This window comes from Podarcis gaigeae (assembly GCF_964106915.1).
Source record: "Podarcis gaigeae genome assembly, chromosome: 9".
Lineage (NCBI taxonomy): Eukaryota > Metazoa > Chordata > Lepidosauria > Squamata > Lacertidae > Podarcis > Podarcis gaigeae.
Window position 1 is genome coordinate 22,643,214 of NC_139685.1, and position 14,847 is coordinate 22,658,060.

General features: G+C 43.6%; 1 protein-coding gene across 1 annotated transcript in view; it reads right to left on the reverse strand.

Moving 5' to 3' along the window:
• Nucleotides 1-14,847, reverse strand: part of SLC30A9 (solute carrier family 30 member 9) — a 33,091-nt gene that overhangs the window by 7,094 nt on the left and 11,150 nt on the right. Inside the window, exons 3-14 of the mRNA XM_083754989.1 lie at nucleotides 14,797-14,844; nucleotides 13,964-14,063; nucleotides 12,667-12,759; nucleotides 11,702-11,784; nucleotides 10,710-10,768; nucleotides 9,610-9,677; nucleotides 8,744-8,846; nucleotides 4,514-4,569; nucleotides 2,530-2,665; nucleotides 1,842-1,881; nucleotides 901-972; nucleotides 447-554 (exon numbers count right to left, since the gene is read on the reverse strand). Coding sequence (XP_083611115.1) covers nucleotides 447-554; nucleotides 901-972; nucleotides 1,842-1,881; nucleotides 2,530-2,665; nucleotides 4,514-4,569; nucleotides 8,744-8,846; nucleotides 9,610-9,677; nucleotides 10,710-10,768; nucleotides 11,702-11,784; nucleotides 12,667-12,759; nucleotides 13,964-14,063; nucleotides 14,797-14,844 — 966 coding nt within the window. The remainder of the gene's footprint in view (nucleotides 1-446; nucleotides 555-900; nucleotides 973-1,841; nucleotides 1,882-2,529; nucleotides 2,666-4,513; nucleotides 4,570-8,743; nucleotides 8,847-9,609; nucleotides 9,678-10,709; nucleotides 10,769-11,701; nucleotides 11,785-12,666; nucleotides 12,760-13,963; nucleotides 14,064-14,796; nucleotides 14,845-14,847) is intronic.

A 14,847-nucleotide genomic window follows, 5' to 3' on the forward strand; every position in this document is an offset into this window, starting at 1 on the left:
GTTTTACCCACAGCGCCACCCGCGTCCCATATCATGATCAATAATCATGCTTAAATACATACACACAGCCAAGATAGCCCCCTGCCCACAGACTTACAGTCTAAAAGTCAGGACGAAAAAGGAAAAATGCATGAGAATGGAAGAGCAAAACTAGCATGCTGTCAGAACATTGCACAAGATCAGTGGGGTTCTAGACTAGCCCTGACCCCCAACGTGCAATTTTTCTATGTGCAAGGGTTTTATAGAAGCAGAAGTCAAATCTCCAACCTGCAGCACTCCAGTCCAGGAAGGTTTTGTCTACTTATCCTCAGTTTGTTGTAAGCACTTGAGTATTACTGGGGGTTTTTTTGCCAATTGTCTTAGAAGAAGATTAGCTTCTTTTAACTTGCCCTGCTTGCAAGTTAGAAGAAAATTCTGCCAGGACTCAAACTCATAGAAAGGCTTACCTGTAAGAGAAGTCAGACCCATACAAGTAGCAGCTAATGTCACGCCCAGAACTGCTGCGGTATCTTCTAACAACACAACATTTGTGCTGGGATCCCGAGCCTGCATGACTGAAGATTGAACATGGGTGCAACAGTGAGGTGCTGACGCAGCCACACAAGAGTTAAACAAATGAAAACTTGCCAAAGCTTTTAATAAAGTGTTTGCTGCAAAGTAGAGTTAAATGTTGATAACGTTTTAAAATATGATTCTACGGACATCTCAGAGTTCAATAGTTATTATTTCCTTGGTAGCAACAAATTTCCGGAAGCACTAATGAACAATAAGGCTTTTCTTCCCATTTATGAACAATACAGGAGACATTAAGCTGTACAAATTCAAAATAAGTAAAAACGAAACCAGAACAGCTTCTTGCTATGTTTTACAAAATGAGTAAATTCATCTCATGTTACGTACCATATTGGTAGAAGGATACATCTCTGGCCCGAGCGCTCCTTCGAATTTCATTTATAGCTACAAGAAGAGTAGCTGGAATAAAAGCGGTGAAATAATTGTTTCAGTAAGAGAAAGAACACAAGGGAAATATTTCAACTCCTGATGAAAAGAGAATGATACGGGTAAAACAGCAAAGAAAATACAATATAAGAAATAAAAGAAGCAATAGAAACACGAGTAAAAAATCATACAGCATACAGTGTACTGTAATTGCCACAACAGGCAAATAATAATAATTAAGTGGTCCACTATCAGCAAACTTTCAAATGAGGAGGGGGGAGTTGGGGAACCACTGCTCTAGACTAAGTGCGTTAAGATATCCAGTTCAGATTGGCTTAACTGCCTGCAACTAAAGTTCTATATCCAATTCTTGCCTGAGATGAGCCTAAGAATTTGGGGGAAACCACTCTTCTTTATTCCTCTGAATTGCAGATTTCCATGCCAATATCAGAGACTTGCTTTTTTCATCTGGTCTCTTTCAAAAGATGTTTGCTGTGCAATCCAAGAAGCCCATCAACAAAAATCCCCTCTCACAGCACCAGTTGTGCATTTCTTTGCATCAAGTTCTTTAACTTAAGTGATTTGATCAACACACCTAGATGCCAAATCACAAGTTTTATTTATAGATTTTAAAAATGCCCTCCGTGTCAGAAGTTAGGTGGGTGAGGCAAGCAGGAGTTTCATCCCCTAGGACACGGACACACACACACACACACACACACACACACACACACACACCACTTTAGATTTGCATGCTAAAGAGTTAAACTATAATAGCTTGAAATGTTATATGCTTAATTTTGTATACTCACTTAGAAGCAAGTTCAAGCCTTAAAAAAACTATTAATGCATCAGCAAAGTAATGGCAAAGTAATAATGCATTTTCCCACTGGAATACATACCTCCTTCAGACACCAGTGATCCTGCTAAAATACAATAAGCCTAGAAGTAATAAGGGAGAATGTAGTTATACAGTAGAATGCCTTGGGGGAAAACAGTCGTCTGGTTTTTTTCAGGAATAAAAAACAACTTCCTATATTGTGAGACAAGACGGAAGCAGGGGAGCCAAAATATTAAAACTGTGGTAATCTCAAGAAGCACTCTAGTCTCCTGACTCATAGGCTAAGGGCCAGGACTGTGTTTTGCCAAACTGGTTAGACTATTACAATGGTGATGCTCTGTAGCAGTAGTGACTTCCTAGTTCTGAAGCAGACGTAACTCAGGCATACCATAATATGAAACACTATTGACATATTGCATCCAAAATCAAAATTTTATCGCATCAAAAAAAGGAGACCTAGCATTAAGACGTGGTATCTGTCTTTACAGCCTGAAAACATGCCCTACTTCTTACAATACTCACTTAAAGACCAAGATGGATTACTTTTTCTGCAGCCCAAACGCTGCCAGCTTACCCATTCCCCTGCCTTCCCCCCCAAAAAGTAAAAGAAGTTATCAAACACAGCAAGGCGAGCCCCGCAAAAACTACTCACTGTCTGGGTCCAACGCTGCTGTTCTGCTAGCACAACGGGCTAATGATACTAAACTTCACTAAAGCATTGCAATTTTCAAAAGATGGTGACAACTCACCCAAAGAAGAGATTCTATGGGCTGAGGATTCATCAAACCTATGATGCCGTGATACCATGAGAGCCCTGCGCCCATCATGAAAATGCCAACGCCACTGATCAGGGATGCAATGTAGCGCATGTTTGTGAAGCCATATCTGGGTGGAGATTTGGGAACAGGAGAAGAGAGAAAGAGAGAGCGTGCAATATTTGTGTACAAAATTCCTTTGTATGGAGTCAGACCGTTGGTCCACCTAAGTCTGGACTGTCTATATACTGACAAGCAGTCAGCTCTCTAGGGCATGAGTAGGCAAACTAAGGCCCAGGGGCCGGATCTAGCCCAATCGCCTTCTAAATCCGGCCTGCGGACGGTCCAGGAATCAGCGTGTTTTTACATGAGTAGAATGTGCCCTTTTATTTAAAATGCACCAATCCTCCTCTGCCCAGTCCCGGACACCAACGCACCCAAAACCACCATCTCCGTGATGCCATTCTCAGTAATCTTGGCTGCATCACAGTCGCTGTGGGAGGAGGCTAAAGAGTGTGTCTGTGCAAGAAAGGGGGAGGGTGAGTTCGTGTGTACATGCGCAGAGGAGGAAGGTGTGTGCCTGTGTGCGCATTTCTGTGTTAAAGAGTGTGTAAATAGATATCCGATGGACTCCAGCAAAGGACTTGCCCACTGCTGGGTCTGGCTTGCCCTTTGGCATGGGACCCCCTGATCACCTGCTGTCATATATCGGCCTTGAAAGCAACGTGGCTGTCTGTCCCTGTCTTACAAGAAAAAGCAGAAACCTGATGTCTCCCCATGTTTTGGAGCCTGCTGGGTAGCTAAAAATCGTAATGGCTCTCATATATTTTGAGGGTGTTTAAAAAAACAAAAACAAAACCCTACTTAAGTGTGGTGTGGGGGATTCCCTGGTCCTGAATGGGGTCACTGTGCCCCTGAAGGACCAGGTGCGCAGCCTGGGAGTCATTTTGGACTCACAGCTGTCCATGGAGGCACAGGTTAATTCTGTGTCCAGGGTGGCTGTCTACCAGCTCCACCTGGTACGCAGGCTAAGACCCTACCTGCCTGCAAACTGTCTCACCAGTGGTGCATGCTCTAGTTATCTCTCGCTTGGACTACTGCAATGCGCTCTACGTGGGGCTACCTTTGAAGGTCACCCGGAAACTGCAATTAATCCAGAATTAGAATTAATCCAGAATTAATCCACCAGCTAGACTGGCGACTGGGAGTGGCCGCCGGGACCACATAACACCAGTCCTGAGAGAGTACATTTCCAAGCACAATTCAAAGTGTTGGTGCTGACCTTTTAAACCCCTAAATGGCCTCGGTCCAATATACCTGAAGGAGCGTTTCCACCCCCATCGTTCAGCCCGGACACTGAGATCCAGTGCTGAGGGCCTTCTAGCAGTTCCCTCATTGCGAGAAGTGAGGTTACAGGGAACCAGACAGAGGGCCTTCTTGGTAGTGGCGCCTGCCCTGTGGAACGCCCTCCCTTCAGATGTGAAGGAAATAAGCAGCTATCCTATCTTTAAAAGACATCTGAAGGCAGCCCTGTTTAGGGAAGTTTTTAATATTTAATGCTATATTGTTTTAACACTTGATTGGGAGCCACCCAGAGTGGCTAAGGAAACTCAGCCAGATGGGCAGGGTATAAATAATAAATTATTATTATTATACAAAAGCTAACACAACCTAAATAGAAAACCTCAAAGACTGTAGTCCATCATTGAAACGCAATACTTTAGAACTTGCCACAAATCGCTTTCCAGTATTGGCAGTCGCCAAAGAGAGGAGCACATGGACAAAACTGACCTTACATGTGAAAAGCCCAAACTACCAGCTGTTTTCACCAGACCTGGAACCTGAACGTATGCAGCGATACGTCGCAATGTTAAGTTGGAAACATTGAAAAGGTGTCTGATTTGGGCTTCGAAAGACATTCTAAACTACTTTAGAAGTTAGGGACTTTTAAAACTAAAAAGGGAAAAAAATAACATACGGATGACTGGGATCTGGCGTCCTCACCGACTGACTGATTCCCAATGCTAGTAAAGCCTGGATATGAAAAAAAAGCAGAATTGAACAATTTTGAAATCATCAAAAGCTTTTGAAGATATTAAACAGAGAATGCCACTCTATACACCAAAAGGGCAAATATGACCGTGATGATCGGGCACCAAGATGTCAAGAAATTCAGTCAAGAGTGGAAAAAGTTTATAGAATATCTTAAAGACCACTGTATATAATTAAATACATTAGCAGGACTGTTATGACACTTACAATGTAATATGAGTAAAGGTAAAAAAGGAGATTATTATTAATAATAATGAAAAATTGGAAACCTGGGGGAGGGGGGAGTCCAAGGGATCTGAGTAATCCCAGAAATGTAGAAATTGAAAAGGATGTGAATGTATAAGAACATTGTCTTTAAAAAATGGAAAATAAAATATTTTAAAAAGAGAGAGAGAAAATGCCACTCTAGTAATTCAGATTTACTGCAGACAAAAATAATACCAATTTTAATGTTTGGGGAAGAAATCAGGAAATTTTAGTTGAAACAGAACAGGTTTTGACCTGGCAAAAACCCACCAGGAAAACGCTCATAGAAAGTATTTCAGATCTTCATTGTGAATCATTGTGGGTTCAAGGCATCAAGGAACAACATTGGTGGCACGCTACTTTGTCACTACGTAAAGAAGACATCCATCTCATTCAGAAGAGCAGGCACAGGTGGCCTGCACCACACGCTTGCCAGAGGCCCCACACAGCCCACCAGATGCTTCAACAAACCTCATTTCTACATGCGCTCAAGGCAGAACGTTTCAGCAAAAGCAAAAAACTCAGCCTGCCTGTGCAACGCCATAGAAATGTCTCTCCACTACACATGCTCTTTAAAACAGCAATCCATCACACCATCAATTGGGACGTGAAGGGGCTTTGCCCAAGCATATTTTGCTCCCTGCAGCTTAGCAGACAGTGCCAGCACCAGTCACTGTGGGAAAGCTGGGCGGCTCACTAGAATACACCTGCTGATGCCAAATGAACTGGCCTTATAATTTTACAGCCTAAGGAGGCTATTCTTTTTTAATAGAAAGCACAATGTTTCAAACAAAAAATGTTAAGCCACACTGGCGGGTGTGCAAACGTCTCAGTTCCAGTAAATAGCAGATTAGCTGCGAAAGAAAGTGTGCCTGAAATTCTGAAGGAAGCCGTTCGTAGCTCCGCAAAAAAGTTTCAACCTCGGCCAGGCTGCTGCCATCCCAAACACCTCACTACTTCACGGGCCAAACCCATATAGAGAATTAAACCAAAACGTTGTGAAGACAAACTCGAATTCTCAATTGTTTGAAAGAATGACATTGCAGCCTTAAAGCTTTAGGTGTTGGGGTTGTTTTTCATTATTTAAAACTGTAGGGATGTTCTTATCTAAATTTGCAAGCCAACCCGCCTTGACTAACATATTTGAAAAGGCAAGGCAGTAATTTGTGTTTTCCCTGCTATCTTCAGTTACCCTTTCCTATTTGTTCTAGCCCTATTTAGGGCATAAGGGAGTGACAGGAGGAGTCGTGTTCTTGGCCCCGCCCCCAATGTCTCATCTTTTTCTTTCAGCAACATATATATATATATATATATATATATATATATATATATATATATATATATATATGCAGGTTTTGGTGTCCTCGGGTGTCTTCCCGTGTAAAAGTTGGGGTGTCTAGGCGACGTTTCGACGAGGTCTCACTCGTCATCTTCAGGCTGGTGCTTTCGGCTTCTTGTTACTGGAACAGAGCGGGATCTCAATGTTTGAGTTCCTATAAATACTGTAGAGGGGGTGTGGTGTCTAGCCTCCAATGTTCTGGGCAGAGAGGAAGTTCCCAGGCTAGTGTGCCTTTTCTTCTTTTGTTCCTTAATTACTTGAGAGATACCTTGAGTGATTTCTTGAGTGATATCCTGAGTACCACTTAGGTGGGTCATTAGGTGTGGATTAGTTGCTAAAGTCTTTGTGTCTTGACCTCTTGAACTTTGTGAAGAGTTTTCCTGAGAAGATGGCTGTATTGCACTTAGTTGTGCTTTGGCTTGGCTTCGTGTATAGGGGCGAGCTGTGGTTTTGTGGCTTGTGTCAGCCAGATCTGTGTAGGGATTGCAGGGGGGTGCAGCATCCGGAGGTGCCACCATGGATTGGCTACTGGATGGTGTCAGTAATTCATCTGTGGAGAGGGTCTGGGTTTGGGTCTGGTGTGGTTGATTGGTGTTGGCGTTCTGTGTGCCTCTGGATCTGGTGTCAGTTTTTGTGGGGAGGGCTAATTTCCAGATGTCTGGCAAGCGGGATGTGTCGTCACGCTTGTTCATGTTGTGAGGGTGTTTCTCTATCTCGATGGCTTCCATGATTATTCTCTTGTGGTGATGTTCCGTGTTAAAGAGTAATTTGGAATCTGCAAAATTAATTTCGTGTCCTGTTTCTTTCATGTGTTGGAAAAGAGAGGAAGTTTTTTCTTCTTTTTTGACGGCATTCTTGTGTTCTGCGATACGTGCATTTATTCGTCTGTTTGTTTGTCCAATGTACGTGGCTGGGCAGACTTTGCAGGGTATTTCATAGATCCCTTGGTTTTCCAACTGGATTTTATCCTTGGGGTTTCTGAGGATATTGGCTATTTTTTGGTTGGTGCAAAAGGCTGTTTTGATATTGTGTTTATGGAGGATTTTGCTAATTTTATCTGTAGTGCCCTTGATATAAGGAAGGAGGGCCATGCCATTGTTTTCTTCTGTGTCTTGGTTTTTGGGGGGTGTTTCCTTTTGGATTAGCTTCGTAATCCTGTTTTGCTGGTATCCATTGGCAAATTAGCCCTCCCCACAAAAACTGACACCAGATCCAGAGGCACACAGAACGCCAACACCAATCAACCACACCAGACCCAAACCCAGACCCTCTCCACAGATGAATTACTGACACCATCCAGTAGCCAATCCATGGTGGCACCTCCGGATGCTGCACCCCCCTGCAATCCCTACACAGATCTGGCTGACACAAGCCACAAAACCACAGCTCGCCCCTATACACGAAGCCAAGCCAAAGCACAACTAAGTGCAATACAGCCATCTTCTCAGGAAAACTCTTCACAAAGTTCAAGAGGTCAAGACACAAAGACTTTAGCAACTAATCCACACCTAATGACCCACCTAAGTGGTACTCAGGATATCACTCAAGAAATCACTCAAGGTATCTCTCAAGTAATTAAGGAACAAAAGAAGAAAAGGCACACTAGCCTGGGAACTTCCTCTCTGCCCAGAACATTGGAGGCTAGACACCACACCCCCTCTACAGTATTTATAGGAACTCAAACATTGAGATCCCGCTCTGTTCCAGTAACAAGAAGCCGAAAGCACCAGCCTGAAGATGACGAGTGAGACCTCGTCGAAACGTCGCCTAGACACCCCAACTTTTACACGGGAAGACACCCGAGGACACCAAAACCTGCATATATATATATATATATATATATAATTGTCCAGTAGCACCTTAGAGACCAACTAAGTTTGTTCTTGGTATAAGCTTTCGTGTGCAGGAACCACATGTTGAATGCAGTTGTGGGAGAAGAATGAAATGGTTTTAGAATAAAATACAGTGGTACCTCAGGTTACATACGCTTCAGGTTACAGACTCCGCTAACCCAGAAATAGTACCTCGTGTTAAGAACGTTGCTTCAGGATGAGAACAGAAATCATGCTCTGGCGGTGCGGCGGCAGCGGGAGGCCCCATGAGCTAAAGTGGTGCTTCAGGTTAAGAACAGTTTCAGGTTAAGAACGGACCTCGGGGACTAATTAAGTACTTAACCCGAGGTACCACTGTAGTTGCACTGCCCTTTTTTACTAATATTCATTGTAAACGCTCTGTTTTGCCATACACCTTGGAAGATATTTCTGTTTTGAAAAGTGGCCTGGACACAAAATTATATTAAATACTTGACAAAGCAAGCGTAGTCGCTGCATATAGACCTCCGTTCGTAGCAGGGAATACAAAATACTGCGAAACAGAGACAAAAACGCAAAGGACAGGCTCCAGCAACCCGTGGCCCTTTTGCACTTCCCTGGCAAGTCTCCCGGCCACTTTATAAACACACATTTCCGCTTCACACTTCGCTGCGCTTATAGTGGGAAGTGCAGCCGATGAACAAAAGGGTCAACATATAAGTCTGACACAGAAACGGCCAACGAAATAGAGAATACTCACTTGATTGCAAGTGTCTGCTAAAGAATGGATGGCTTCAGAGAACATGCTTGCAGAACCCGTGTAAACCCAAGCCAGGAGCTTGAAAAAGAAATTCAAGCCATTTCTGGGGATAGAGAAGGGGGTGGAACTCCTTATTGATAAAGCGTTGACAGTTTTCTAAGCACCATACTAAGATTAAAATGCTACGATAGCTGCCTTTATCTTATGAGAAAGAAGGGAATGAATAAACAGTCCAAATTACCAGGCTGTCGGGGTTAGTTTGGGGTGGGGGGAGCCAATACAGGGAACAGTACATCAGAACTGGATGTAGGGGACTGGGAGCATGTTGCAAGCTCCCTCTCCCGTCCATGTTCTGCTTTCGTCGTGGTGTAGCACTGTGTCTGCATCAGCATTAACCACAAATTGTATTTACAAGATTTCCCCATCATCAAGCTTAGAATAGCTAGTTATGGGTCTGAGAGGGGTGGGGAGAGGGGGAGGGAGGGGGGAGGGGGGACTTGTTGGCAGACACCAATGCTAAACCCTGGAAACGTCCAATCTGTGTGGGAGAGGGAAGGATGAAGTACACACCTACAGCATACATCCCCAATGTCCAAGCGGAAAGTTACAGGTAGAATGGATCAAGGTAACTTTGCAGTCATGAAGTAGAAACTTGACTGGAGACCACAAAATTTAAAATGTACATCTAAGCTGGGCATACTACTAGCAAATATGCTAACTGAGCTCTCCTTATAAAAGTGAAATTTTGCTTTCCAGGATATGACTGCACAACCCACGACTGAAGCAAAAAACCCCCCACCAATTAACCTTAATCTGCACGCCGGAACCTACAAATATGTACGCCTAAAAATAAAATAAAAACTTACATGCAAATAGCAACCATGACAACTTTTCCTGGTCCACTCAGAAACATAGTTGACGTGCTGGAACGTGGCTAAATTAAACACAAGTACACCGTTTAAAATTCATTGATTACATTATGGAAAACCATACATGCAGAATGCTAAGTTCTACCTCTGTATAATAGCTAGTCCTACAAGATATAAATCAGGTTAAATAAATTTTAAGCAAGTTTATGTGTGAGTTGCAATTAATTATGGCTATTCAATTAAGTCTCAAGGTATCCCCAACTGAATTTATTTTATATCCCACCCACACTTTATTTACAGATTCCCTTTAGTTTTAGATGAATCACAGAATCATAGAGCTGGAAGGGACCCAAGGGTCATCTAGTCCAACCCCCTGCAATACAGAAATCTCTTGCCCAACGAGGGGCTCAAACCCACAACCCTGAGATTAAGAGTCTCATGCTCATGAAGGAACGCAGCATTTTAGAAAGGACATTCCTTCCTGTAAAGGGAAAGAAAGGAGGAAAGCTCTTTCTAAGGAGGTGCCTGTCACCTCAGTTTTTTGGGAGTACTTGCGTTTTGTAAAATAAACCTGGTGCCTAATCACAGCTCAAAGGTACATTGCAGTGAGGCAAAAGCACTCAAGAAGGGGGTGGAGCAAGGCTTCCTGATCAGAAGGTTGGTGGCTTGAATCCCCGCGACGGGGTGAGCTCCCGTTGCTCGGTCCCTGCTCCTGCCCACCTAGCAGTTCGAAAGCACATCAAAGTGCAAGTAGATAAATAGGAACCGCTCTGGCGGGAAGGTAAATGGCATTTCCGTGCGCTGCTCTGGTTCGCCAGAAGTGGCTTCGTCATGCTGGCCACATGACCCAGAAGCTGTACGCCAGCTCCCTCGGCCAATAAAGTGAGATGAGCGCCGCAACCCCAGAGTCGGCCACGACTGGACCTAATGGTCAGGAGTCCTTTTACCTTTTACCTTCACCCTCATCCTAAACCAACTTATCCCTGCTCGCCAGGCTATTGTGTGTTTTTCTGTACTCCTGCAAAATCACAAGATGCACAAAACTGCAGCTTCTGCCTATAAAGGAACAGCAAAGATGGAAAATATTATTCACCCACCTTAGTTTCCCCTAGGAAATCTTTGTATTCCTTCAACAACCTCTGGTTTCTAAACAAATCTGAAAAGATACATAATTATGAAGCGGGCAGTGTGAGCAGAGAGAGAAGCAGAATATATAGCCTTTTTTTCCTGACACAATACACAAAACTATGCAGCGTCCCAAGGCATCTGCATCAGAGCAAGCCACACTCCTCAGCCCACTTCTCCCTCTGCAACCTGTATGGCTCCGATAATTTCTGCAGAGTTTTGCACTATGTTCTATAAACCCTGGCTTGTTATGTACAAATAGGCACCATGGCTTTTTCGGTTAATTTGTTTTTGTGACTGTGTGGAACCCAGTTCAGCTACTGATTGATTGACTGTGTGACAGTGGAAATGGATAAAAGCCCCCCGATCCAAACAATGACTATCATCAGTGCAAGTAAGAAAAAATAATAATTTTAATTTTATCATCTACAATACTGTCTTATTCGTTTTCTAGTACAGTACATTGATTATTGCTTTCATTTTGTGGATCAATGGTCTCGATAGATAGTAAAATTCATGTTAAATTGCTGTTTTAGAGGTTGTTTTTAAAAGTCTGGAATGGATTAATCCATTTTGCATTACTTTCTATGGGAAAGTGTGCCTTGGTTTTGGAACACTTTGGTTTTGGAACAGACTTCCGGAACGGATTAAATTTGAAAACCAAGGTACCACTGTACATGAGGTATGGCATGGAGACTGGCTGCTCTGCTCTGTCAAATGTACACTTGGGGAGGGGGAATGCATTGCAAAACTTTCCACAAATAGTTCACAGCCAAACTGAAACCTGAACTGAAAAATAAAAATGTTCAAGAATTTGTCCACCCCCATTATTCGTGATGACGACAACACACAACTAACTTCGAGCCCAGAGGTGACATTACAGAACGTGCATTGATCAAATATACTGTATAGGAGTCAGAACTGTTTCACTCTTTTTTTGGGGGGGGTAGCATTCCACACTTACTCTCTCTGTATTCTATTTCTGCTTCTTTACGCCTTTTTCTTTCGCGTGCAAGAGCTTCCGGGCTCCCCCAAACTTCTAAAGACCTGTACCAGGAGGAAGGAGAGAAGGAAGAGAGAAAGTGACAGGAAGTGAAGAAAAAACTTCATTTAACTTGCATGACGACGACGACGATTATATATTGTTGTTGTTCTTATATTTATACCCCTCACATCAGGCTGGGTTTTCTCCAGTCACTCTGGGTAGATTCCAGCACATATAAAAGATCCTTTATGAAATAATACACTTTGTTTTCTATTGCTTTTGACCCCAACCTGTAGTTTGGAACTGCAGCTATCATCAACTCCAGCCAGTAAACCAGACCAAACCATCTGCCCCAAGTCAGGGAAGGCAGCTTTTGACTATGGAAAAAAACGAAACAGCAAAGAATTTGCATTTTCTGCCTCTCGAAATTTTAAACACAGGTTGGTGTGGAAGTATGACACCACCCCAAACTGAACTGAAGAGAGAGGCTTTGCTGATTCTGAAAGTTCTTGGTGAAATTAGTTTTCTCACAATAATATGGCATCAGGTCTTACTCATCTAAGCCCAGGTACCCCTAGCAACACAGGGAATGGCAAAAGCACTGCCACCAACTGTAATATATATCTATATGGGAAAGTGTTAGACGTTAAATACAGTCATACCGTGGAAGTCGAACAGAATCCGTTCTGGAAGCCCATTCGACTTCCAAAACGTTCAGAAACCAAAGCGCGGCTTCCGATTGGCTGCAGGAAGCTCTTGCAGCCAATCGGAAGCCCCGTCAGACGTTCAGGTTCCAAAAGAACGTTTGCAAACCGGAACACTCACTTCCGGGTTTGCGGCGTTCGGGAGCCAAAACATCCAAGTACTAAGGTGTTCGGTCCAAGGTACGCCTGTATATATTTTGGATAGCCAAACCCAGGAAATGTTGTCAGACTCGCCCTTACTTTGCCTCCACGTCCGTCCTCAAAAACACCGTGAAAGCCTCTGTGTCGTCATGGGGGCTTCGCCGCCTGATTTTCCTAAGCTGATCTAGGTCACTGTTGGGAAAACAGAAACAGTTTTGCAGAGAGGAAGGCAGTATTACCACCAGGCATTAATCTACTTACTGAAAAAGTAAAGCGATCGTCATAATATGCGATTTCTGGCTCACTAACAGCAAGCGGCAATTTTACAACCTCCCCACGTTCCAACGTGCGGCTTGCTCTCGTATTAAAAGTCAGAAAGAGATACAGACCAATTCTTTTCATTCCCCGTACCAACCTGCCAGCTGCCTACGATCTGGCGAAGAGGCTCTTCTCTGCTTTGGCAGAGGCTGGGTTGACAGGGAAGAGAGAAAAGGCGTTCTCTGTAGCCACATGGCCAGTGGTCAGGGATGATGTGGGTTGTATTCCAGTGAAATCTGGAGGGCTACAGATTTTAAAGCCCTGCTATCGAGTAGTGCTGTTCACATGTTGCTCAAATTCAGGGCACAGCCCTATCCAAGCGAGGCAATCTGGTGCAGTAGTTAGTGTTGGACTCTGAACTGAGAGATCAGGGTTCGAATCTCCACTAAATCATGACACTCCCGGGATTATCTGAAGACAGCCTTACCCGTCTCACAGGGTTGTTGTGAAAATAAAATGGAGGTGGTGGAAGAGCCGTGTTGAGCTCAGGGAATGGAAGCTGGGACATAAATGTAATTTTTGAAAATATGGTGGCGGAGCAGGGCCACACTTTTCCTCCCTGCCACTAAGTCTTTTCTTTCTGCAACAAGTGAAATTCAAATGTGAGCACCTACTCGTGCGTAGGGGCTCAATGCAATGAGTCACTGTGTCACCAGGTAGCCCGGAAACCATGCACACCACAGAAATACAGACACGGAGCGCTAAACCATGGTTTGCTCAAACCATGGTGAATTCATTCTAGTTAGCACAAGCCATTGTCTGGCATGATAGCTGAACTGAGCCTCTCTCCTAGAACGTCTACATAATATGGAACTGGGCTCACAGTACCCATTAACCGTGAACTCCTTAGGTGGTGCCAACTTTATTATGAAGCTGACTACTCTCAACCCCAGTGAAAAGTATATGGTAACCAAGAGAACAGAGCTGCCCCCAAACCCAAAATGTTACCCATAACTTCTGGTATCATGATCCTCCTCACATTCCACTGGCTACTTCATATCCCACCGGTTAGCTTTGACACACTGCAGCAGCTCTTACAGAATTTCAGTCTAATTTTTAAAGAAAGAAATGATCATACCTGGACTTAAGGCAGAACTCATTTATTGCTCTGACGCCAGTGATGAAGTTATTCTTCATGTATTTTGGTCCATATTCTCTCTTTTTAAGTACAGCTTTCACTTTAAGAGGGAGGAAAAGGGCGAGACTCAGTTACGAGCGCCACCAAAGGACCTCTCTACCGCGGAGAAGCCAGTATGCATGAAAATATACAGGCGTTCACCTATTCATCTCACCTCAATTGAAATCTGGTAACGGACACCGAACGTGACAAAATCATTGCAGAAACAAAGCAAATGGTAAGTTCAAGAAGTGAATGGCAAGCTGGATACATACACATAGTAACTGGAGATGTTGGAATTATAGATAATTACCCATTAAAGCAGCGGATTATAGTGCGAACATTAAATCATTTATAAAACAGACTTATTTGAGAATATTTCACTCTATGAATGCACTATATGATCTGATCACGCAGAGTAAAACAATGGGAGGCATTCCATGCTAGGTTAATGGACATGATTAACTTAGGTTTACTGATTTCAATGGGCCTACTCTGTTTAGAAAGGAAGTATTTTGGAACAAGGAGGTCCCCACAGCAATGTCTCAAGGGCACTGCTCTTCCTCACTGCCCAATGGCCTTGCAGCTCTGGCTTCTCCCGCCTCCATCGCCTGCTCAGCCAGTCACACTGTTCTCAGAGTAATACTTAGTTGACTACAACCCAATGACTCTGGATGCTGTCATGAGAGCGGTTGATCCAAACAGGTGTCTGTCTTCAGCAACTGCTCCATGGAGGCTGCAGCAACCTCTATATACACACACCCCCCAATGCAAAGCTATGTCATAATAATTACCTTTCACTTGAATCGGAGTTTGCGGCAAAGGTGGCGTTTGACTGCTCGCTG